This window comes from Notechis scutatus, chromosome 5 (genome assembly GCF_049901735.1).
Source record: "Notechis scutatus isolate UNSWTSFEM ecotype Mainland chromosome 5, rNotScu1.2, whole genome shotgun sequence".
NCBI lineage: Eukaryota > Metazoa > Chordata > Lepidosauria > Squamata > Elapidae > Notechis > Notechis scutatus.
In genome coordinates this window covers 4,720,985-4,746,561 of record NC_142013.1, presented here as the reverse complement: position 1 = coordinate 4,746,561, position 25,577 = coordinate 4,720,985, and the positions used below count along the sequence as shown (strand labels likewise).

General features: G+C 45.1%; 1 protein-coding gene across 2 annotated transcripts in view; it reads left to right on the top strand.

The window, feature by feature from the left end:
- Positions 1-21,692, top strand: part of RSF1 (remodeling and spacing factor 1) — a 60,901-nt gene extending 39,209 nt beyond the window's left edge. For both annotated transcript variants that reach the window (XM_087966006.1, XM_087966005.1), the window contains exons 7-16: positions 3,411-3,623; positions 5,712-5,816; positions 8,230-8,309; positions 8,752-8,806; positions 11,485-11,594; positions 12,773-12,840; positions 14,583-14,790; positions 16,144-16,367; positions 18,267-18,455; positions 20,088-21,692. In XM_087966006.1, the coding sequence (XP_087822132.1) occupies positions 3,411-3,623; positions 5,712-5,816; positions 8,230-8,309; positions 8,752-8,806; positions 11,485-11,594; positions 12,773-12,840; positions 14,583-14,790; positions 16,144-16,367; positions 18,267-18,455; positions 20,088-20,653 (1,818 nt within the window). In that variant the 3' untranslated portion in view covers positions 20,654-21,692. The remainder of the gene's footprint in view (positions 1-3,410; positions 3,624-5,711; positions 5,817-8,229; positions 8,310-8,751; positions 8,807-11,484; positions 11,595-12,772; positions 12,841-14,582; positions 14,791-16,143; positions 16,368-18,266; positions 18,456-20,087) is intronic.
- The last annotated feature ends 3,885 nt before the right edge of the window (positions 21,693-25,577 follow it).

The window sequence follows — 25,577 nt, the reverse complement described above, 5'->3', positions numbered from 1 at the left end:
AGCAGAGGAGCGTAGTACTCTTCTCGTGAAATACTTCTGGACTCACCTGATTGTATTAATGTCCGATATGCAGTGTGGATTCCAGACTGATGAGCTGTATTCGAGTATTGGTCTGGCAAAAGTTTTGTATGCTCTAGTTAGCAGTTCGATATTTCCGGAGGAGAAACTTCGTAAGATTAGATTTACAACTCCTCTTTAATTCATAATAACAATTTATAACAATATAGTCACTTTTTAATTATCACCTTAAGAATTAGTAACAATAATCTTCTAATAACTACATAACACAAATACAACATCACCTTTTACGTTTTGGGGAGAGCTGTGAAAAACCCAGGGATGAAAGCAATGTTTTCCTTACCTCCCTCTAGCCCTCATTCCAAGCTATGCATATTAGGATAGTGTTGTTGTTTTTTTAAACAGGTTTTCTCTGTTAGCAATACAGGGAGTCCTCGACCTGCAACATTTTATTTAGCGGCCGTTCCAAGTTATGACAGCCACTGGAAAAAAATAACTTATGACCATCCTTCACAGTTGCAACTGTTGCAGTATTCCCACGGCACATGATCAAAATTGAGGTGTCTCAAGGTCACATGATCCCCTTTTGAAAACCTACTGTTCTGACCCAAGCCTTGTTCAAATTAAACACAAACTGTGCATAAAAGCAAACCTTTTTTAATGCAGCGCTGGGAATTCAGTGCATTCCCAGCCAGAAGACATTTAAACTTAATTGTCCGAGATAAAAGCAAGCCCTTTCAAGGTTGCAAAAGGCTGCCAAGAACAGAAGTCTAATTGCTGATAAATATCCAACGACAGAAGTTTCAAAAACAAACCGGAGTAAGCAGGGCTTCAACAAGGGCTCTTGAGTCTAAAGAATGTCTTTGCTTCCTGCAAAGAATACATCCCCGAGGGCTGGTTTTTATCCCTTATGGGAGGGGCCATCACCTTCCAGCCTTACTCCCGAGTTGCCCGTGCTGCTGCAACTGCTCTTTGCTTCGAGCAGCCCTACACACATCGGGCACTGGCATCACTGCATCACTGCTGCCAGACTCCATAAGCTCCGAAGGCAGCACCCGCTCTCCGATAGTCCTGGCCTCATCCCCACATCACAAGCAGGCCCCTCATCTGAGTCCTCGCTATTGGACCTCTGCCGTCGGCACCTGCTGCCGGTGAACCACAACACTTTCTGATGAGCCAAGTCAGTGGGAAGCCAGCCTCACTTAACAATTTTTAATACAGATAAGAGTCCTCGACTTGCCATTACAATTGAGCCCCAAATGTTCTGTTCCTATGACCATCGTTAAATGAATTTTGCCACATTTTTACCACTTGCCATGGTTGTTTAGTGAGTCACTGCAGTTGTTCAGTTAGTAACGTGGTTGAGTGAATCTGGCTTCCCTGTTGCCTTTGCGGATCAGAAAGTTGCAAAAGAGGATCCCGTGGCCTTCCGGGACATGGCGGCTGTCCTAACTATGAGTCAGCTTCTGAATTTTGATCCACGTGTCCATGGGGAATCCCACACAGGTCATGTGAAAAACGGCCCAAAGTCCCTTTTTCGATGCTGTGGTGATTTTGAACAATCACTAAAACGGACTGTTGTAAGTCTAGGACCAGCTGTACTGAAAAAGGTCACACTTGCTGGTGACCTGTGGTGAGCTCGGGATGGGGTGGTTCGTCCATCTGGCTTCTCCGTGCTCTCGTGTCAACTTTCAATATTACCAGGATGCAAGGAGCCAGCTTTAGTCTGGCCAGATTCTGTCCGTAGGCGAGGAACTATAAAGGGAACCGCTGAGAGGTTACTACTCTGTGTAGCTATCTTGGTTTTCAGAGCCTGACAGTGAGTAATTTACAATGGAAGCAGAAGCTTTCCCTCACCTTTTTGCAGTGTTGCTGTGAGTATGTGTAGAACTGCCATTTGGTAACAAAAAAAGAGAAAACATTGCTTATTTATTTAAGTTAATAAAAGCCAGTTTGGTCTAGTGGTTAAGAAACCAGGAGGCGTTGAGCTCTAGTTTTGCCTTAGTCACTAAAGCCAACTGGGCAACAAATCATCAGGTGATGATGAGTTCTAGTCCGGCCTTAGGCATGAAAGCCAGCTAGATGCCTTTGGACAAATGACCAGGTGACAGTGAGTTCTAATCCCACCTTAGACATGCAAGCTGACTAGGCAACTTTGGGCAAATGGCTAGGTGACAATGAGTTCTAGTCCCACCTTAGGCATGAAAGCTGGCTGGGGGACTTTGGGTCAGTCACCAGGTGACAATGAGTTCTGGTCCCATCTTAGACATGTAAGCTGGCTAGGTGACTTGCCCAATTACCAGGAGACAGTGAGTTCTAGTCCTGCCTGACAGCAAACTGGCTGACTTAACCAATCACCTGTGAGTTCTAATCCTGCTTTAGGCATGAAAGCTGTCTGAGTCACCTTAGGCCAGTCACTCACTCTTAGTCCAACTTACCTCACAGGGTGGTTGTTGTCAGGAAAATAGATGGAGGAAGGAGCTTCGGTATGGTCACCACCTTGAGTTATTGATAAAAAATAATAAAGGCGGGATATAGAATAAATAACTCAGTACATCCAGCCACCAATCGGGTAGCTTCGCGTAGCACTATGAGGTAAAGCGGTTGTTGAGGTAATTCCCCGTTAGGAGAATGAGCGCATACAGGGAGATGTATAGAGAGTAGTGTTGGAATAATACACACAGAGCACACAGATACACTGTGCAGTAAATGTAGGTTTTTACTTCCAGAAAGGTTTAAGCAAAGTCCAAAATAAGCAGTCCAAAAGTCATTTACAGGTAAATCAGTCAGTTTTTCAATCCAGGGATAATCCAAATATCAAATTCCAGTGTCAAAAACAGTTCAGTATCAGACTTACATTAAATCCAGTAATATCAGTCAGTTAGAAGAAATGGAGCAACGGCAATACTTTCCAACAGAAGGAAACAGAGATAATCACTCAGACACACTCTCTTCTGAGACTAAGACTAAGCAAACCAGGTTTCTGGCTCCATCTTATGGCTGTTTGAGAAACCACACCCAATTACAGTTTTGCATTTTCTTAAAGATATAGTACTAAAATGTCTATCCTGGCTTATATATTTCTAACCCAAATACCTGTTAGGTGACTTATATTCCTAACAGCGGTTTTCTTGTCTGTGTGGTCGCACAGCCTAAATGGAGCCATCGTCGTGGTTTTACTTACACTGTGATTTTGGTGCTTGCTGGGTTTTTTGCTTTTCCTTAGAGATGTTAGAGCGTGCTTAGTACCCCCTGAGATATTCAGACAGCTGCAAAGGAGAGGTACGTGCTCCATGACCTGGAAAACATCTGGAGCCGTTGCCACGGCCGTCGTTTATGGCTAGGATGTCTTAACGAGCTGAGAAGTTTTTTTCTTATTGCTGAATCCCCAGGCTTCCCGGCGAAGTAAAGTCCGATGGGCTGGCACCCGAACGCGTGGCCGTTGGAGATACTCGAGCAATGATGATAGCGAAGGTTCTGAGCACGAAGAGGGGGAAGAGGAGGAGGAAGAAGAGGAGGAGGAGGAAGAGGAGGAGGAAGAGCCAGCCCCTGCGGATGATGACGAACCATGCAAGAAGTGCGGCCTTCCTAATCACCCAGAGCTGGTAGGTTCTTGGGTCAAAGTTAGCAAATGAGGGTCGGGTTTCCAAGGGACGAAATCCATTTAAAAAGAAAAGACTCCATCTTCCATAACAATGTTTTTATTTAGGAAAGCATCAAATTGGCAAAGTCTGTTGTAATTCCGGATCTGACACAACCTGGAATTACACCACGTAATACTGGAAATTAGAAACAACCCCCAAAAGTCACATTCCCCGATAGAAGTAAATGAACGTTGCCTGGTGTCATCAATCTCTATTTCCAGACCTCAGCAGGGTCAGCTTTTGTTCCCACGGGAAGGAGAACCACCTAGCCTAAACAACTCTCTCTATCTCCACTCCTCCCACCTTACGAATGTGGCAAGCCGGAAACCCTTCCCCCCTGTAACCAACAAAGAGAAGGAATATATAATAAGGCAAAATAAAATGGCTACACATATGTCAATTTCGGGCTTGACAATGAGATTCACTCATATATTTAATCATACACGTAACAACTGCAGCTAGAATCATATCCGCGCAAAATTGGAAAAGTGAAAGTACACCCACAGATGAGGAAGTAGTAAAAAAAAATACTAGAATGTACCGAACAATGGAACTTTAAGGACAAAGAGGAAAAAGAATATTATCTAACACGGGATGTATTGTATGATTGGATAAATAATAGATGCAGAGATTAGTATTTAACCATGAAAGAAGATTAACAAAACAGAAAACAAATACAGATATATTGAAATAAAAATAAAAATAAACAATGTAAGCAATACCACTAAGTGGATTGTATGTGAATATAGTTTAAAATGCACAGAATGAGAAAATGAGATTCACAAAGATCTCAAGGGAAATACCACTGGATTATGGCTGGTCAGCCATGCTTTTGTCCGATCTTTGAAGACTTGGGGATTTCAACTCAGGGGTGGAATTCTACCGGTTCGGCCCGGTTTGGGAGAACTGGTAGCTCCAAAGATAAAGGTATTTCCTTCCTGCCCTCCCACCGATCAGCTGTTTTCCGAAGATCAGCTGTGCCGCGCGATTTAGATGAGCTAGAAAGCAGGATTTCTTTCTTTCTAGCTAATCTAAATCGTGTGGCACAGCTGATCCCCCTCAACTGTTGTATTGCTTCACCCAGCAGGCTTCTCTGAGGCCCAGTAGGCAAAAAAACAAACAAACCCATGCCTACCCAGTCACATGACCACCTGGCCATGACCACGGAACCGGTACTTAAATTTTTTTTGCATCTCATCCCTGCTTCAACTCCCAGAATTCCCCAGCCAGCATTGGAATAGTTTGAACAAGCTGGATGGGGCAGAATCTTCTGTCACTTGTTCAAAGGGGTCATTAGAGAAATCAAATCAAGCAATCCAATTCCAGAATGGCCCTTATTGCCTTGGATCAGGGGTGTCAAACTCAAGGGTGCTTAAATCTGGCCCATGGGGCAGGCCTGGAAATATCAAAAGAGTGGACCACGGTGCCTCTGCCGGCCAAAACGGATCGCGTAGGCCCTCCGCGCAGACAGTTTTCAGCCGGCAAGTGTGCTGCAGGAAGACTGGATTGGATTACAATGATGTGGCCTCCAGCAAGTGCCTGATCTGGATAGAAAACAAGCAACACCCGATGTCAAGGGTCTTCCAACTTGGCAAGTTTAAGACTTGTGGATTTCAACTCCCAGAATTCCTGAGCTAACATGACTGGAGGAGGAATTCTGGGAGTTGAAGTCCACCAGTCTTAAAGCTGTCAAGTTTGAAGGCCCCTTGCCCTATGTTAATACTACAGTTCATTGCCAGTTTTCACATCCTGTAGGTCCAGTTAATCTACCATCAACCATCTATAATTGACAGCCGTTTCTATTTACTATCCTGGAAATTCATCCCTACTATTAGATCTTGTATTATCCTGTTATTTATCCTATTGTGTTTTTCATTAGTTGAATAATAAAAATACAATAGTATCAATAGGTTTTTCTGCCTGGAAAAGCAATTTACTATTAAACAATACGGTATAAATTTGGAAATAAAAAGTTTAGTAGAGTATGAAGAATAAGTAATGAATGCTTGCCCCGTAATAGCTGGTGGAAGAGTTTGGTTTGTTCCACAGATTCTTTTGTGCGATTCCTGTGACAGTGGCTACCACACGGCGTGTCTTCGGCCTCCGCTGATGATCATTCCAGATGGCGAGTGGTTCTGCCCACCTTGTCAACATGTGAGTTTTCGTTTGGATTTATTTTCCTTATCCCACTCCTTCGTCTTTTAGAAGTGGTGGGGTGGTTCGTCCCTCTGGGCTCTTTTCAAACTCTTTGGCAATTTTTAACGCACGTAGTCCTTGACTTAAGCAGTCACAGTGGAGCCCACATTTTCCGTTCCTAAATGAGACAGTTGTTCAGTGAGTTTTGCCCCATTTTACGACCTTCCTTGCCACAGTTGTTAAGTGAATCCTGAACTGTTCTGACCAAGGCTTCCGAGACTGTAATTATGCACACGCTTATTTTAAAAACAAGTCTTGTTTATTGCAGTGCTGGGAATTATTTTCATTCCCAACCGGTAATGACTCTCAGACAGTCCCTCGAGATAAGCACCCACCTTTCTTCCCTGTGAAGTGCTGCCAATAACAGAAATGTCCAATGAACTAGAAAAGAAATCAACCGAAGAGCTTCAAGAATGAATCCGAACCGAACGAACGACTTTGCTTCCTGCAAAGGTTTCTTCGCCTTTGCCTGTCCTTTATACCTTATGGGAGGCACAATCACCTCCCAGCCCTGCTCCCGAGTCGCCCCTTTTGTCTCAGCTGCTCTCGCCTTCTAGCAGCTCTGCGCACACGCGCACTGGGAACAGGCTCCCCTGGGTCCTCTGCCTCGCTGCTGCCAGGCTCCGGAGTCAGCACCCCACTCCCAGATAGTCCTGGCCCCATCTCTGCATTGGATGCAGGACCCTTGCCCAAGTCCTCTTCAGACTCCCGGACTGGTCCCCATTCTTCCCCACTGTCCAATTCTGCTGCCGGCTGCCGGCTAACCACAACAGCAACACGGTCATTAGATGAACAGATAATCAGAGTTGGAAGGGACCTTGTAGGTCATCTAGTCCAACCGCCCGCCCAAGCGGGAGACCCTACACCATTTCTGACAAATGGCAGTCCAATCTCTTCTTGAAAGTCTCAAGTGATGCAGCTCCCACAAAGTGAATCTGGCTTCCCCATTGACTTCGCTTGTCAGAAGTTTGCAAAAGGGGATCCCGTGACCCTGGAGCCCTGAAACCGTCATAAATATGAGTCAGTTGGCAAGCACATGAATTTTGATTACAGGGCCATGGGAATACTGCAATGGTCTTAAGTATGAAAAACAGCCACAAGTCACTTTTTTTCAGTGCTGCTGTAATTTGAATAGTCAATAAACAAACTGTTCTAACTTGAGTCTGAACAAACTCTTGGCAGCTTACAGTCAGGAATAAAATCCAGAAAATGATACGGAAGCCAAATACTGAAAAACCCACTAATGACTATTAGGGTACTTAATGCCCAAAACATCTTCCAAAAGAGTCCCATCTTCTTTCAAATGTCAGATATTGTTGGATTTAAATCTTAGAAAGGCCAGGTCACTACTGAAAGACATGGAAGAGATTGTAACGTTTTGTCTTGGAACATTTCCTGATGCAGCGCATTAATTTGTAATTTTTTTTCATTGTACTAAGTTATGTGTTTTTCCAGGTAAATTGGAAGCAGCTACTATATCATAAGAACATTTTCCTTTATGTCCTGGGGACAAATTGCCTCAACATTAATCAGGGTTAATCTTGAATTCGTACAGTTATGTGTAATTTGTGGCAGGTTCTCGGCACCTTCTGAACTTTTCCTTTACATCTTAAAAGCATTATACATATTACATATTTTTTTTTAAATTACTTCTTCCTAATCATCTGTTTTTCTGGAATAGACAGAATTTCTGAAAACAGAGCTTTGGGGATAAGGGGTTCCTAAATTGCAAGACCAGGTCTAAAAATAAATTGGAACTTAGCGGCAGGCATGGAATGCATTTCAAAACGTTTTATTTAGACTTTTCCAAATGTCCTTGCCTTTATTTTGGCATTCAGATCCATTCTTTCCTCTCATACAGGCAGTCCTCGACTTATGACCACAATTGAGCGCAAAATTTCTGTGGCTAAGCAAGGCGGTTGTTGAGTGAGTTTTGCCTTCTTTTGCAACCTCTCTTGCCACAGCTGTTAAAGTGAATCACTGCAGTCATTAAGTGAGTTACACGGTTGTGAAGGAAATCTGGCTTCCCATTGAGTTTGCTTCTCAGGAGGTCTCCAAGAGGGGATTACCTGATCCCAGGGACACTGCAACCGTCATAAATACATGCCTGTTGCCAAGCGTCTGAATTATAATCACGTGACCCTGGGGAGCCTGCAACGGCCGTAAGTGTGGAAAACGGTCATAAGTCACTTTTCCCCAGTGCTATTGTAACTTCAAAGGGTCACTAAATGAATGATTGTAGGTCGAGGATTACCTGTATTGCTGTTAGTAGCTATTACTTTGAACAGGGCTTGGGAACGGGCCTGCTAAGAGTCTGAGGTATTTTTAAATTATGCTAATGCAGTAGCATTATTTTCTTTTAATCCCACAGAAATTGCTCTGTGAGAAGTTAGAAGAACAGCTGCAGGACCTGGACGTGGTGTTGAAAAAGAAAGAGCGTGCAGAACGAAGGTATCATCATATTAATTGTATTTCATGACCCCATAATCCCTTGCGGGGTGGAGTCTGGGGAACCGAATGGAGCTGAGAGTTTCCTGGCCGGATACCCTTCCTGTCACCAATGCGTTGTTTTGTTCAGCGGATACATTCTCATTGTGCCCAGAGAGAGAAATATCTGCCTCTCTCACAACCTCCTGATTGTCATCCTATTCATTGTATGATCCTAGTCAGATCAGTACAAAAAGCTTGATTATCCTTTTTAAAAAGGCGTGGATATACCAGAGAGTTGCAAAATTTGTCGGTTCAAACACTGGACAGTTTGGAGAAACCCTGGCATTTTGTTACTGCTCCAAAGGATTGCAGAAGCTTGCTTTTCCATTGGACCATGCTAAATCTCTCCTGGACCATAAATAGCCTTTTTTTGTATGTTTTTCTCTCTCTCTCTCTCTCCAAGGAAGGAACGTCTTGTCTACGTGGGCATTAGCATAGAGAACATCATTCCTCCGCGGGTAAGCGAAACGGATCTCGTGATTTCTTCAGACATGATATTCTTCCGATTAAAATTGGAATTCTGATTTTTTGGGAATCGCCCCCTTTCCCCCCTTCTTCTCCTCCTTCCCCTCCCCTCGGAGACCCCGAGTCAGGAGTTGCTACCGCTGGCACGGCTCTGCGTGGCTCCAGTCCCGCGTTGCCTCAGGAAGGGAAAGGCAAAAAGGAAGAGCCGCGGCGGCGCTTGCAACGGCAGCAGCGGCTCCTGGTTTTGCCTTTCCTTCCCGAGGCAACGCGGACTGGAGCGCGAGCCGCGCCGGCGGTAGCAACTCCTGACAGCCCCAGCTGGATACCTGAGCGGAGCCCGGGCGGTGCAAGCGGAGCCCGCTGAGCGGCAGGAAAAGGGAGCTGGGCAGCGATTTCTTGGCGCGCGGTGGGGGGGTCTCTTTTGGCCGGCCCCGATTTTTTTTTCAGAGGGGAATATCATGCCTGTTTCTTTTGAGTTCACGACCTATACTGCTGAAAAACATTAAAAAAAAAAATCTAGCTGGGGAAAAAGCAGAACTGGCTTCGTCGGTATTAGTTGTAGGTATTTGCCTCCTTGTTTTTTATTTATTTATTCTTCTAAAATATTTGGTTTGCGCTATTTGGGTTGGGAGTTAGCACGATGGCTCGCCGGTTAAAAGCTGCTGAACTTCGGTTCGAGTCCCGAGCACTGCATAACAAGGTGAGCTCCTGTTACGGGTAGTTCCTTGACTTACAACCACAATTGAGCCCAAAATTTATGTGGTGAAAGTGAGGCATTTATTAAGGGAATTCTGCCCCTTTTTACAACTTTCCTTGCTATAGTTGTTAAGTGAATCATTGCAGTTCTTAAATTAGTGACTGTTGTGGTTAGCCGGCAGCAAGTGCGGACGGCTGAGGAGAGCGAGGACTCAGATGAGGGGCCAGGACCATTAGGGAGTGGACTGCTGCCTTCAGAGATTGTGGGGGCTGGCAGCAGTGATGAGGAGGTTCCCGAGGAGCCTGTGCCAAGTGTGCGTGTGCGCAGGGCTGCACGTAGGAAAGAGTAGCTGCAACAGCACAGGCGACTCGGGAGTAAGGCTGCAAGGTAATGGCCCCTCCTTCAAGAAGATAAAAGCCAGCTGTGAAACGAACCTTCTTTGCAGAAGGCAAAGACGTTTTGAAACTCCAGCCTCATGGACATTCCTGTATCCTGAGTTTGTCTTTGAAGATTCTTGTATTGCAAATTATTTCTTGTCTGTTATCTTTTGGCAAGTCTTGCACAGTTTGGCAAGGCTTGTGCTTATCACAGCTAATTATTTTGTAAAAGCATTACAAGGTTTCTGTTCCTTTTGGATTGTGTTTGATTTGTTGAAAAAGGGTATGGGTCAGAACAGTTGGTAACATAACAGGGAAAATGTCTTCGGACAATGCTGGCTCCCTCGGCCTAGAAAGGGACACGAGCACCATGTCCTATAGTCAGACACGATTGGACAGGGAAAACCTTCACCTTAAAAAAAAAAAAAATTGGGTTAGGCAGAAAGGTAAAAAAAAAAAACCCAGAATAATGCATTGACAAACCGCTGACAAAATCATTGCACGGACCCCCTTTGTGCAGCCATCACAAGACAATCTCCACTTGAGGCTGGAGCTTTTATCTTTTATCTGCTCTTCATAGAGCAGATCAGGAGATCTCCTGGGCACCAGATCTAGTTTCCCGATCACTCAGGATCGAGAGCAGTTGGGTTTTGTGTGGTTCTCCTCTCTGCTTCTAGGGGTGTTTGAGCATTTGAGGGTGGGCCTCATAACAGAATTTCCACCTTGACACCTGTCGTTGGGCAAATCTGTTTAGTTGCAAGATTTGAGAGGATGGCTTCATTTGGTGGTAGGGAAACTAGAGTCCTCAAATTATAACCATTTGTTTAAAGTGACTGAAGTTACGACGACACTGGGGAAAAAATGGCTTTACGACCCTTTTTTCATACCAGTGATGCTTGCAGCACCCCCCCCTTGGTCAAATCCACACGCTGGGCAAACAACATATATTTATAATGGTTGCAGTGTCCCTGGAGTCACACAATCCCCTTTTGCGACCTTCTGACAAGCAAAGTCATCTAAAAGTTAGATAAATAAAAGTTAGATAAAGGTTACCTGATCAAATGACTAGTGTGATCCGCTGTCCTCGGAGCGGAGGGGTAGGAGTTGGTTTCCCTTTATTTTTTATTTTTTATTTTGTTTTGTTTTTTGTTTTCCCAAATTTTGTTCTATTGTAAATTACTAATTTTATTTGATTCTTTTTGTTAGTTTTTATTGTTTTTATTTTTTGTTTTAAATAAACTTTTACATTGTGTAAGCTGCCTCGATTCGCCATGGGCGAATAGGTGGCAATATAAATTAAAACAAATAAATAAAGTCAACAGGGAAGCCAGATGCACTTAACAACCGCGTGACTAACTTAAAACGGCTGCAGCGATCCACGTAAGAAACGTGGCCAGGAAAGTCATAAAATGGGGGCCCAGTTCACTTAACAACGGTGTCGCTTAGCCGTAGTTGTGGTTGTAAGTCGAGGACTCCCTGGCATTCCCATTAATGCAAGTCAGGATTGAGGCTGAGCATTAAACGGTTGAAGAATGGAACGAAGGTGTTACGTTGGCTGCAACGGGCGTGATGAAAAGGGTTCGTCTTTTTTAAACAGGAGCCTGAAATTCCCGAGCCTGTAGATGAAAAGAAGAAAGACTCCAAAAAATCAAAGGCAAAGCTGCTTGAAAGGAGGTCGACCAGGCAGCGGAAGTGTATCAGCTACAGGTAAATTACTAATAAAAAGAATATTTGTAACTTAGGGTTGACCCTGTGAAGTCCTTGACGCTCTCTGAACATGGCTGTTTTCTTGCAGACGTTTCATGACACAACTAGGTAACGTTATCAGCGCTAGAAAAGAGTGGGGTTTGCAGGGAAGAGGAGGAGGAGGAGGAGGATTATGGTTTCCTTGTTGCTCTCTGAGCTTGGTTGTTCTCTTGCAGGCGTTTCCTGACCCAACTAGGAAACATCATCAGTGCTAGAAGGGAGTGGGCTTTATGGGTGAGGGGATGGAGGACGTCTGAAGCAATGGAGGAAAACTGTTTTCGACTCAACCTTCCTCACCTCCAAAATGTTGGGAGGTTGGAAAGTTCTCCCCTTTTCCTTTTCCCCTCTCTTATCTTGCTTTGACTTTGAAAAGAGGTTTATTTATCTGTTAAATCCAATATGCCACCCGTGCCTTTCACTCTGTTAGTTGCCTTGTTATACTAGATGGCTTATCGCTTGAAGAGAGGTTGAGGCACAGATAATGTTAACGTTGAGGCATAATGTCATGTCAGGTGGCATTACAGGTGAAATACGCGCTTTGCATTAGGATAACTTCAATTCAAAATCTCGCCAAAACTTTTAGACAGCTGATTGGTGTAGTCTAGGTGAAGGTGCTGGCCTAGAAACCAGGAGAACTGAGTTCTAGTCCTCCCTTAGGCATGAAAGCCCACTGGAAGACTTTCGGTCAATTGCATATTCATATATTCTCTCTCTCTCTCTCCCCCTGGCTCTTTCTCTCTTTTCATGTCTCTCTCTCTCCCCCTGCCTCTTTCTCTCTTTTCATGTCTCTTTTTCTGTCTCCCCTCCCTTGCCTCTTTCTCTCTTTTTGTATCTTTTTCTGTCTCTTTCTCTCTTTCCATTTCTCTCTCTCTCTCTTTCTTTGTCTCTCTGTCTCTCTCTCTCTCTGTCTCTTTCTCTCTCCAACCCACATCACAGATTGTTGTTGAGGGCAAAACATGACAGAAACGTTATGCACATCACCTTGAGTTGCACAAAATAAAGGCAGGATAGACATCAAATAAGTAAATATGAGCGATATCCTGTTTTCACGGAGAAGATCCTGTGGGATTACTAAACCAAGCTCCTAAGGGTTGACACGTAGTCATCCTCCTCATCCTCCTGAATTCCTATTTCTGCAGGTTTGATGAGTTTGATGAGGCCATTGATGAAGCCATAGAAGATGACATCAAGGAGGCTGATGGAGGAGGTGAGCTTTGGGGGAGGGGCTCTCCTTTGGGGGGGGAGGAGCCATGGTGGCGCAGTGGTTGGAATGCAGTATTGCAGGCTAGCTCACTGCTCACTGTCATCACTTCGATCCCGACCTGCTCAAGGTTTCCTTCCATCCTTCCGGAGTGGGTCAAATGAGGACCTAGATTGCTGGAGGCAATATGCTGACTCTGTAAACATCTTAGAGATAGTCTAAGTGCTATTGCGAAGGAAGGAGGGAGGGAGGGAGGAAAGAAGGAAGGAAAGAGAAATGGTGGCACAGTGGTTATAATGCAGTATTGCAGGCTGACTTTGCTCAGTGCCAAGAGTTCGATCCTTGACCGGCTCATGGTTGACTCAGCCTCCCGTCCTTCCGAGGTCGGTAAAATGAGGAGCCAGATTGTTGAGGGCAAGAGGCTGACTCTGCAAACCATTTAGAGAGGGCTGTAAAAGCACCATGAAGCGGTATATAAGTCTAAGGACTGTGGCTATTGCTATCCAGAGAAATATTTGGATGAGTTGAGCAGTAAATGGTTATTCCAAATTTGGGCACGGCAGATGCCAGATTTAGTTTGAGGGATTTAGATGGCTGAGCTGTTTCACTCCGGGGCAGGAGAATTGCATATTTGCTAAATGCAGTAATAGTGGAATTTGGCTTTTATCCTCTTCTTCCTAAGATTCTTCCCTCTTCTTTAAACATGAGTTTGCTACTTTTGCTAGTGGCTGTCCCATAATGTAATTAATCAATTAATCTCCCTCGTTGGATGGTCGGAGTAAAAGAAAGAGAGAGAAGAAGAGGGAGGAATCGTAGGTACAGGCAGTCCTCAACTTAGCGACCATTCGAAGTTACAACGGCCCTGAAAAAAAGCGACTTCTGTTCATTTTTCACACATACGACGGCTGCAGCGTTCTGTAAGGACATTTTTGCGACCTTCGGCCGCAAAGTCAATGGGGAAGCCAGGTTCAATGAACAACCTTCTTACTCATTACACGACTGCAGCGATTCCCTTAACGACTGTGGCAAGAATGGGGCAAATCTCACTTAACGGCAACTGTCTTGCTTAGTGATGGAAAATTTGGGGCTCGGTTGCAGGCGTAAGTTGAGGACTTCCTGTACACGGAAATTAAATCAAACGGGCAACAACTTGTTTGCTTCTCCCCCCATTTTCTTTTCTCTTTCAAAAAATATTACTAATTTGTGATACGACATACGAAGAGAATAATACAAAAGCGAATGTTGGGGAAATGAAGGAAGGAAAAAGGGGAAGTGGATAGCGGGAGAAAGTAAGGGGAAAAAGGGGAGAAAGTCACTGACTTCTGACTTCCTTGGTGCAGTAAAATAAGGCGCTAAGACCTACCCTCAACTTTTCACTTTTTCATAATAGCAGAAACGAGCCATTTCTATAAACAACAGATCGATTTAATCAGTAAAACCCAAAATCAAAGGTTTCATTTTCTCCCCCCACCTCAAGCACGAAGTCCAGAAGTGGTTTCCAAGTATTTTTTTTTTTCTTTAATGCATTTTTGCTCCCTTTGAACCACAGCGGTCAATTGAGGCACCTCTGCTATATCTCCCATCCGTTTTTGTAGCCATTCAAAAGCCACTTTGATCCCCAAAGTGTTGCACCCCATTGTTCTAAGGAAAGGGGGATCGTGGAAGGAGGGGAAGAGAAGCGTAGGGTGCGCGCGGTTCATGGTCGCCATCCAATTGACTCCCCCCTCCCCCCCCAAAAAAAACCATAGGTGTCGGGAGAGGGAAGGACATATCTAACATCACGGGGCACCGAGGGAAGGATATCTCCACCATCCTGGAGGAAGAAAGGAAGGAGACCAAGCGGCCCCCCAGAGCTGCTGCCCTCCGACGCAAGAAACGGCGGCGACTGAACGACCTGGATAGTGACAGCAACCTGGACGAAGAAGAGAGTGAGGATGAATTCAGAATCAGTGAAGGGTGAGGCATCTTATAATTTCTTCTTACATTTCCTTCCTTCCCTCCCTCCCTCCCTCTTTCATCCTTCCTCCCTCCCTCTTCCTTCCTCCCTCTTTCATCCTTCCTCTTTCATCGTTTCATCCTCCCTCCCTCTTTCTTTCTTCATTCCTCCCTCTTTCTTTCTTTCTTCCTTCATTCCTCACTCTTTCGTTCTTCCTTCCTCACTCCCTCTTTCTTTCTCCCTCCCTCTTTCTTTTCTTTCTTCTTCCTCCCTCCCTCCCTCTTTCTTTCTTTCTTCCTCTTTCTCCCTCTTTCTTTTTCTTCCTTCCTCCCTCCCTCTTCCTTCCTCCCTCCCTCTTTCATCCTTCCTCCCTCTTTCATCCTTCCTTCCTCCCTCCCTCATCCTTCCTCCCTCCCTCTTCCATCCTCCCTCCCTCTTTCATCCTTCCTTCCTCCCCCTCCCTCTTTCATCCTTCCTTTCTCCCTCCTTCCTTCCTCCCTCCCTCTTTCATCCTCCCTCCCTCTTTCATCCTTCCTTCCTCCTTCCCCTCTCCTTCCTCCTCCCTCTTTCATCCTCCCTCCCTCTTTCTTTCTTCATTCCTCCCTCCTCCCTCTTTCCTTCCTTCCTTCCTTCCTTCCTTCCTTCCTTTTCTTCCTTCCTTCCTTCCTTCCTTCCTTCTTTCTTCCTTCCTTCCTCACTCCCTTTCTTTCTTCCTTCCTTCCTTCCTCTCCCTTCTTTCTTCCTTCCTCCCTCTTTCTTTCTCCTTCTTTCTTTTTCTTTTCTTTCTTTCTTCCTCCCTCCCTCCCTCTTTCTTCCTCCTTCCTTTCTCCCTCTTTCTTTTTTCTTCCTTCCTTCCTTCCTCCCTCTTTCTTTCTCCTTCACTCCTCTTTCTTTCTCCCTTCCTCTTTTCTTTCTTTCTTCTTTCCTTCTTTCCCTTTCTTTCTTTCTTTCTTTCTTTCTTTCTTTCTTTCTCTTTCTTTCTTTCACATCTGAATGTAAATCGCATGATGGTAGGGATGCTGCAACGGTTGTAAGTGTGAAAAATTGTCAAAGGTCACTTTTTTCAGTGCCCTTGTAACTTCAGATGGCCACTAAAGGAACTGTTGTTAGGCAAGAACTACCTGCACTCTCTTGGCACTAGAAGCCTCAGGTATTTTTTTTTTAAAAAAAAAGGTTGTAAGTTCCTGTTAGTGAAAAGACGCGTTACTATTTGTAACTGCTAATCCGAAGAGCAAATCGTTGCCCTCAAAGGAGGAAACCCCAAAAGATTCAGGCTTTTTCCCACTCAAAATCCTTCACCAGCGAAATTTTATTTTTCAGTCGAAATTCCTTCATTTTAAAATACCCTCCCCCGTTGATCTCTGCCCCCTCAGATCTCAGGATGAATTTGTGATATCGGACGAAAACCTAGACGAAAGTGAAGAGGATCAGCCGTCAAACGACGACAGCGACGTGGACTTCTCCAAGCGTAGGCCGAGACGGCACCACCCTCGGCCAATGAGGCAAAGCAGACGCCTCCAGAGGAAAACGATCAAGAAAAGGTACTCGGAAGATGATGAAGAGGAAGACTCCGAGGATAACATAAGTGGGGACTCCGGTAAGTCTTGGTAATTTGATGGCTGTCCAAATATCGAGTGGTTCTGACCAGTGTCTCTTTTCCCAGAGAATCAACCATCTTCTTACAGTAAGATAAGATAGGATTATTTTGGGGCTTTCTGTGCAGCATGGGTGTCCAACCTTAGAGTGGTGCGGTGGCCTAGAGGTGGAGCTCTCGCCTCACAATCGGGGAGGCTGTGAGTTCGATCCTAGGTAAAGGCAGATATTCCCCTCTCTGGGCACAATGAGGATATATCTGCTGAACAAAACTCCGCATTGGCGACAGCAAGGGCATCTGGCCAGTAAAACACTCTGCTAGCTCCACTCAGTTGCCCAGACTCCATCCCTCAAGGGATTATGGGGTCTTTAAAAGAAAGAAAATGAGGGGTGTCCAACCTTGGCAGCTGTTCTGACCCAAACTTTGTTCCAAGGAAACCAACACGAAACCGAGGTAACAGCAAAACCTTTTAATGATTCTTTATGAATTCTGTTCCTTCTCGGTTAAAAAGGCTGTTTCAAACTAATTGTCTCTGACAAGAACGAGCCTTGCCAAGGTGGTGCAAGGCTGCCAAGAACACCAGATAAAGTTGCCAAGAAATATTTCAAACACAAAGAGTCTCCAAACACCAGCCAAGATATTCCTAACGTCCACCGGGCTTGAGTGCAAAAACTTCTTTGCTTCCTGCAAAGAACTCCAGTTTCTCAGCTGGCTTTTATCCCTTAAGGGAGGGGCCATTTTCTTGCAGCCTTACTCCCAAGTCGCCCGTGCTGCTCCAGCTGCTCTTTCCTTTGAGCAGCCCTGCATGCACGCGTGCTGGGCACAGGCTCCTCGGGGACCTCTTCATCACTGCTGCCAGCCTCCACCATCTGAAGGCAGCAGTCCACTCCCTGACGGTCCTGGCCCCCCTCCCTGCATCACACGCAGGCCCCTCATCTGAGTCCTCACTCTCCGAGACCTCAGCCGTCCCCACCTGCTGCCGGCGAACCACAACAGTAGCTTGAAGACCTGTGGACTTACAACTCCCAAAATTCCCCAGCCAGCCCTGAATTGAATTTGAGCGTTTTCAGACAGGCAAAACAAGGATCGAGCTGTTCTGAAACATTTTGCATGGATGCGTGGATGCTCGTTCCACATAACATGCTCTGACCTGGGAATGGGCTGAAATATTTGGAATGGTCTTATTTGGGGGTCAGACTATTTGGTACAGCCTATCTTCCACTTTCCCCACAACAACCCTGTGAGGTGGGTTGGGTTGAGAGAGGAAGTGGCCCAGCTGGCTTTCATGCCTAAGGTAGGACTAGAACTCACAGTCTCCCACAGTTTCAAGCCTGGTGCCTTCACCACTAGACCAAACTGGCTCTCTTTAACCAAGTTTTCCCTCAGATTGGGTGAAAATCATATCTGAATAGTTAACAGATATTCAAGTTTGCTAGATCATTGCTTCTCCACTATGACAATGGTAAGATGTGCGGACTTCAACTCCCAGAATTCTCAGCCATAGACTTGCCGGCAAGGGAATTGTGGGAAATGAGGGTCACAAATAGTTATTGGGGTTAGAAATGTTATAGTAGATCAGTGCTTCTCAGCTATGACAATGGTGAGATGTGTGGACTTCAACTCCCAGAATTCTCAGCAGTAGACTTGTCGGCAAGGGAATTGTGGGAAATGAGCGTCACAAATGGTTATTGGGGTTAGAAAATGTTATGGTAGGTCAGTGCTTCTCAACTTATGACAACGATGAGATGAGTGGACTTCCAACTCCCAGAATTCCCCAGCCAGCATGAATCCTGGGAGTTGAAGTCCACCCGTCTCAACGTGGCTGTGATTGGCAAACACTGCCCTAGTTAAACCGACCTAGACATTTTCCTTCCTTCCTTCCTGGCTTGCTGCCTCGCACAGAAACCGATGGTTCTTCCGAATACAGCGATGAGGATTATTTGGAAACAAGGCGAAGGTCTCGGCGGAATCAGAAGCGACAAGTCAACTACAAGGAAGATTCGGAAAGCGAGGGGTCTCAAAAAAGCTTCCGATACGGGAAAGAGATGAGGAGAATACATAAGCGCAGGCTTTCCAGTTCAGACAGCGAAGGTAGGGCATGCGTTTATTTTATTTCCTATTCTCAGTCAACATTTAAATCCCACCGGGATCATGGAAGACTTTCTCCGCCATTTACTAAGGTAACGAACTCCATTTTCAGTGTGAAGTTTGTATTTATTGATGACATTTCTTCAGAAGTTCCAAGGATTCGTCCCTTTTCTTGTTTTCTCATCATAACCCCGCATGGTCGTTTAGATAGAGAAGTAACCCAAAAGGTCACTCAGACAATGTCATACAACACAGGCAGTTCATTTAGTCATTTAGTCACTGTTTGAGCACATAAAAAGCATGAAGAAAGGGGGCCTTATGACTGGTTCTCACGACTGTTGCGGTATAATCACGAGACCAGTGGGGGACTGTTTGAAGTGACAACGGCACTGAAAAAAGTGACTTATGGCCGTTTTTCACACGGCATTCCCCATGGTCACGTGATTTACATTCAGATGCTTGAGAAGGAAAGGAAGGAAGGGAGGGAGGGAGGGAAGGAAGAGAAGGAAGGAAGGGAGGGGAGGGAGAAAAAGAAAGAAAGAGAGAGGGGAAGAGAGAAAAAGAAAGAAAGAAAAGAAAGGGAGGGAGGGAGGGAGGGCAGGAAGGAAGGGAGGGAGAAAGAAAGGAAGGAAGGGGAGGGAAGAAAGAGAAAAGAAAGAAGAAGGGGACGGAGAGAAAGAAAGGAAAGAAAGAAAGAAAGAAAGAAAGAAAGAAGAAAGAAAAAGAAAGAAAGAAAAGAAAGAAAGAAAGAAAGAATGAAAGAAAGAAAGAAAGAAAGAAAGTGAGGGAAGGAAGGAAGGAAGGGGAGGGAGAGAAAGAAAGAAAGAGAAAGGGAGGGAAGGAAGGAAGGGGAGGGAGAAAGAAAGAAAGAAAGAAAGAGAAAGGGAGGGAAGGAAGGAAGGGGGAGGGAGAGAAAGAAAGAAAGAAAGAAAGAGAAGGGGGAGGGAGAGGAAGGAAGGAAGGAAGAAAGAAAGAAAAAAAAAAAGAAAGAGAAAGAAGGAAGGAAGGAAAGAAAAGAAAGAAAGAAAGAAAGAAAGAAAGAAAGAAAGAAAGAAAGAAAGAAAGAAAGAAAGAAAGAAGAAAAAGAAAGAAAGAAAGAAAGAATCGGCTCATATTTATGACGGTCATGGTGTCCAGGGTCATGCGATCCCCTTTTGCGACCTTCTGACAAGCAAGCAACTTAATGGGGAAGCCAGATACACTTAACAACTGTGATATCGCAGGGATTTGCTTAACGGCTGTGTGGCAAGAAAGCTTGTAAAATGGAACAAACTCACTTAACCGAGCCCCAGTGGCGCAGTGGTGAGAGTGCAGTACTGCAGGCTACTTCTGCTGACTGCCGCCTGCCTGCAATTTGGCAGTTCGAATCCCAACTGGCTCAAGGTTGACTCAGCCTTCCATCCTTCCGAGGTCAGTAAAATGAGGACCCAGATTGTTGGGAGCAATAATTCTGACCGTGTAAACCGCTTAGAGGGGGCCGTAAAAGCACTGTGAAGCGGTATATAAGTCTAAGGGCTACTGCTAAGTGCCATTAACAACTGTTTTGCTTCTCGTAAGTTGAGGACTACCTGTAATTTTTCCCCTTCCCCGTGAAACCTTCCAGATTTCGCTCTTACGTCTTGATCCTCCTTGCAGAGAGCTACCTGGCTAAACATTCGGAGGACGACCAGCCGGCCAGGTTGTCCAAGCGGTCGGTCCGGAAACGGAGCCACACCACCGACGAGTACTCGGAAGGCGAGGACGACCCCGAGGAGGAAGGCCGGCCCGTTCGCAAGCGTTTGAACCGCATCGAAACGGACGAGGAAGACAACAACCCCGAGGCCGGAAAGCCGCCGTCACCGCTGGCCGAGAAACCCTCGGCCTCTCCCGCTCCTCAAGACCCCGTCAAGAAATCCAGCTACCGGATAGAAAGCGACGAGGAAGATGACTTTGACAATGTGAGTAAGGTGGAGAGCCCGTTGGACTACAGCCTGGTGGATTTGCCCTCCACCAACGGACAGAGCCCCGGGAAGGCCATCGAGAACTTGATCGGTAAGCCCACCGAGAAAGCCCAGTCGACCAAGGACAGCACAGCCAATGCCACTTTGGCACCCAACGGGACGGGGGGCGGCTTGGAGGCTGGCGGACCAGAGGAAGACGAAGATGAACTCTTGCGAGTGACTGACCTTGTGGATTACGTCTGTAACAGCGAACAGTTATAAGAACTCCCGTTTTTTTGTGCTAATTTATTCCATGGTAGCTCATACCAGCGGGCCAGTTATTAAAAAAAAAAAGGTGTTTTATTTTTCCTAGGAAACTCCACTACAGTATCACTTTTTAAGCAGTCGAAATTTCACCAGCCCTGCCATTTTGGGGTACTACATTTTTATTTTTTTTGGTTTTGTTTGTTTTTTTGATCCTCTTCCTGCCTCCTCTCCTTCCCAACCCGAGCGACCATATTTTCTTCGCCTTTTTTATTTCCTACAACTATTTTTCTTTCGACCCATCGCTTTCCCTCTCCTCCTCCTCCTCCTCCTCCTCCTCCTCCTCCTCCTCCTCCTCCTCCTCCTCCAGTTCCATAATCCTGACAAAACACACACACACACACACACAAAACCCAATCGTCCAGATTCAGAGCTTGTAGTAAAAAAAAAAAGGAGAGAATTGTATATTTTTGACTCTATATTTCCTGAGGGGGGAGGGGGCACACAAAGTTGTTAGGGGAAACGTTATGGCTGTACGTAACAAAAGCATTCCAATTTGGCCAGGGCCCAAAAATCTTATAAACTTTGGGAGGGAAGGGTGGACGAGGGTGGGTGGGAAGGAGTGGGGCACAAGCACTTGTGCTCTGCCTTTTTTTTTTTTTCATAGGAGATATATATTCTATTTAAATGTTCACAACTTAGAACGACGAATTTTAACATGCCATTTTAAGGGGATGAAGAAGAAACCAATTATCTTTTAACTGTTGCATTTTTGTGAACTTGTAGGCTAACTTAACCTTAGTTGATTTTAGTAAATTGCCTTCCTGGAAAAAAAAGAGAGAGAGAGAGAGAGAGAGAAAGAAAGAAAGAAAGAGAAAGAAAGAAAGAAAGCAACTGTTGACAAGATCCGGAATATTATTTAGCAGAATGGACAAATTTGGAGGAAATTTCACGGGGAAAAAAAAAAAACGAGACGTTTTTCTTGGCATCATCTTTTAATTCATGGTCTCCCCTTTCTCCCCCCAATAAACATATTTTAAAAGTGTTTCATACAGTACACCGTGTAAACTCTCATGAGCTTTCTGGAGTTTCAAATGGCACTGATGGGAAGAGCACAGGGTTGCTTTTTACTAATTTTACTCCTCGGCTGGTCTCTTGCGTTACAATAAACTACTCCGGGGAGAGATTTCGTAGCCTAGACTTTGCGGCCAATTTCAGCTGTGGCAAAAGAAAGATGCAGCTGCTTTCAAAACCCACATGGCGGTCTCAATATCTACTTCAAATCAAAGTACGGAAATAGAGTAGGATTTAACAGCTTTGTTTTTCCCCCCCCGGGAGATTTTTCTGTTGATAAAGGGTGTGTTTACATTGCTGGAGTGAGGGTTGTAGTTTTACTTCTCTCTAGTCCAGGGGTCGCCCACCTTTTGGACCTCAGGGACCACCAAACTCATAATTTTAAATCCCGTGGACCACTAATATGCATTTTGACTGATGGTGGCTTGCTGACATTTTCCCAGGGTCTCTGCAGAAAGCAGCAGAGACCTTGGGAAAATCCCCAAAAAAAGTCTGCAGGAAAATTCCCCACTGTGTTTTCCTACCGATCGATTGTTCTTTATTTGGGATCACAGGATACCGTCTCCAGCTCCGTTCTCGGGGGGAGGGAGAGAGAGACTTTTGGCTTCATGAAAGGAAAGCAGCAGAAGCAGCAAAACTCTTTCTTTCTCTCCCCCAAACTCTGCCAGAAATGAGTGTGAGACTTGTCATGCCTGTGCAGCCTCTTGGAGCAGGAGGCCTTGCAGGGTCCCAAAGACTCATTTCTGGTGGAGTTTGGGGGAGAGAAAGAAAGACTTTTGCTGCTTTCCTTGCGTGCAGCCAAAAGCAGAAGCGGAAAGAAGCAGCCTGGCCAAGCTAGGGGCGTGTGGGGCAAGTTTCCCCCCGCCACCCTTTCCCCCCTCCCCTCACTACCTCGTGTTGTTCGCAATGCAAGCGACGCAAGCCTTGTGTTCCCTCAGACCATGTGGGCGGCGCAGCCTTTTGTTCCCGCGCAGCCTGCATTAATTGCTTTGGGGGCGACATTTCTCTACGGACCACCCAGATTTTCTCGCGGACCATCCAGTGGTCCCCGGCCCACCAGTTGGCGACCACTGCTCTAGATAATGTAGCCGATTTTAACCGTCGTTGGTGCCTTGGGTTTCTTTTTAATAGGCATTTCATAGCTATCGCTTTGAAGCTTACCAACTGTTTTTTTAAAATGAAGAATTTTCTGGGAGGTAGTGTTATAGGGGCTTCAGATATCCCTGCATCGGGATACGGTGGCAAACACAGAATGCACGTATGGAGATCAATCAGAATAGAGCTGGAAGGGACCTTGGAGGTCTTCTAGTCCAACCCCCTGCTCAAGCAGGAAACCCAGTACCATTCCAGACAAAAGGTTATCCAACCTCTTCTTTAAAAACCTCCTGTGATAAAGCACCCACAACTTCTGGAGGCAGGCTAATTGTTCTCACGGTCAGGAAATTCCTCCTTATTCCTAAGTTGCGTCTCTCCTTGATTAGTTTCCACCCATTGCTTCTTTTCCTGCCTTTCAGGTGCTTTGGAGAATAAGTTGACCAGAATGTCTATGGAGATTCGCCGTCATCCAGGTTGTCCCAAAGGTGTTTTTTTGTGTTTTTTTTTTGCAAGAGGCAACTGGCCTTTTGGATTCACGCCATGCTGCGTAATTTTCTTCAAACGCGTCTGTTCTGACAGAAATGAGTAACTCGTTCTTTTAAATGTTAATTTTTCCTTTCATGTGGGTGATGCTCAAAGGCAGGAGATATATACATTTTTAATCTCACTTTCAGTTTGCATTAAAGCGAGCCAATGTTTGGCTTCACCACTGCCAGAGCTGCATTTTTATATTTTTTTTAGAAGACAAGGTAGGCAAGGGGAATTAAATTATTCCTGAGAAGGAAAGCAAAGAAATTACATCCGCTTCCTGCGGAAATTAAAGTCCCTGGTTTAAGCCTCTTGGCCGACAAATAGGTTGTCAGCATAAATTCAGGCAGTCCTTGACGTATGACCACTAGGGAGCCCCAAACTTCTGTCGTGAAGTGAGAGATTTGTTAAGTGAGTTTTGCTCCATTTTACAACCTTTCTTGCTAAGTGAAGCACTGCTGTTGATAACCTGAGTAACTCGGTTGTTAAGTGAGTCGGGCTTGCCCATTGACCTTGCTTGTCGGTCGTAAAAGGGGATCACGCGAGCTTGGGACACCACACCAGTCATATATGTGAAACAGTTGCCAAGCGTCTGAATTTTGATCACAGGATTAGGGAGATCAGTGCAATGGCTGTAACTGAAAAATGGTCAAGTCAACATTTTTCAGTGCCGTTTGACAACTATAATTCTACATCCAGGCTAATGCTGGATGTAGAATGTTAACTTCTAATAAATCCTTTTTAGTTTTGGGAGTGTGGCTCGAGGCTCATCGATTTCATTGGAATAACTGCCGGACTCCTGATACCGTTGTAACTTTGAACAGTCACTAAACGAACTGTTGTAAGGCCTGTAGTCCATAAACATTAGAAGGAATTTAGGAAGGCTTGCCTTAATGTGAAGTACAGGGAGTTCTTGACTTACAACCGGTCGTAATTGATCACGTGACCATGCTACAATAGTTGTGAGAACCAGTCATCAATCGTTTTTTTCATGCTGTCCTGTTCAATCACTAAATGAACGGTTGTAAGTCAAGGACTACCTGTTGCTTCACATGACCGTTTTGAAGTTACAATGGCCCTGAAAAAAGTGACTTATGGCCGTTTTTCACACTTACAACCGTTGCGGCATCCCCACACTCAGGTGATTTACATTCGGACGCTTTGACACGTTATTTATGACGGTTGCGATGTCCCGGGGTCACGTGATTCCCCTTTTGCGACCTTTTGACGAGCAACGTCAGCAGGGAAGCCAGATTCGCTTAACAACCGGGTTACTCATTTAACAACTATGCTGATGAATCACGTAACTAGAGTGGTGCGGTGGCCTAGAAGTGGAGCTCTCACCTCACAATCAGGAGGCAGTGAGTTCGACCCTAGGTAGAGGCAGATATTTCCTTCTCTGGGTACAATGAGAATATATCTGCCGAATAAAACTCTGTATTGACAACAGGAAGGGCAACGGGCCATTAAAACACTGCTAGTTCCTTTCAGTTGCCCAGAGTTCATTCCGCAAGGGATTATGGAGTTTTTAAATGATGATGATGATGACTGATGAATCACTTAACTACGGCGAGGTCATAAAATGAAGCAAAACTCGCTTAATGGCTGTCTTGTTTAGGAACGGAAATGTTCAGCTCGCTTGTACACCGAGGATTATCTAACTGGCACGCTTAACAATTTAAAAATGTACAGAGAAAGTCATTTCCCTGAAAGGCAGAGGAATTAAAGGTCACAAAACATTCCCTTAAGAGCTGACTCGCTTAGCAGCAGAAATTTTGGGCTCCATTGCGGTTGTTAGATAAAGGCTACCGTATTCTTGTTACCCAGCTGCCCATAGACAGTGACGGGCCTTGTGACTAGAGGGTTTGGGGAGCCATCTTTTGTTTTTTGCAGTGTTAAATAAATGAATCAATGGCACAGAAAAGTCCAGGATGAATAAAACGGGAAGACGATAACAGAAAGGCCACATTCAACTGAGGTAACATTTCCATTTTTCGTCACGAATTTATCGGGGTTCCTGTTAAAAGGATTGAGATTTGATAGGCCAAATGCCAGAGGAAAATGTCACCCTCCCTTCCAGTATATGCGACGCAAACATTAATGTGTGATGCACATTTAAGGTACGTGTGTTTCCGAAATATTTCAAGGGGGAAATTTCTGGATCGAAGCTGGGCTTGATGAGAGAGAACGGCAAAATTCAGAAGTCAATAGCCAGGGTCCTTGTGATGCTAAATATTTGAATCAT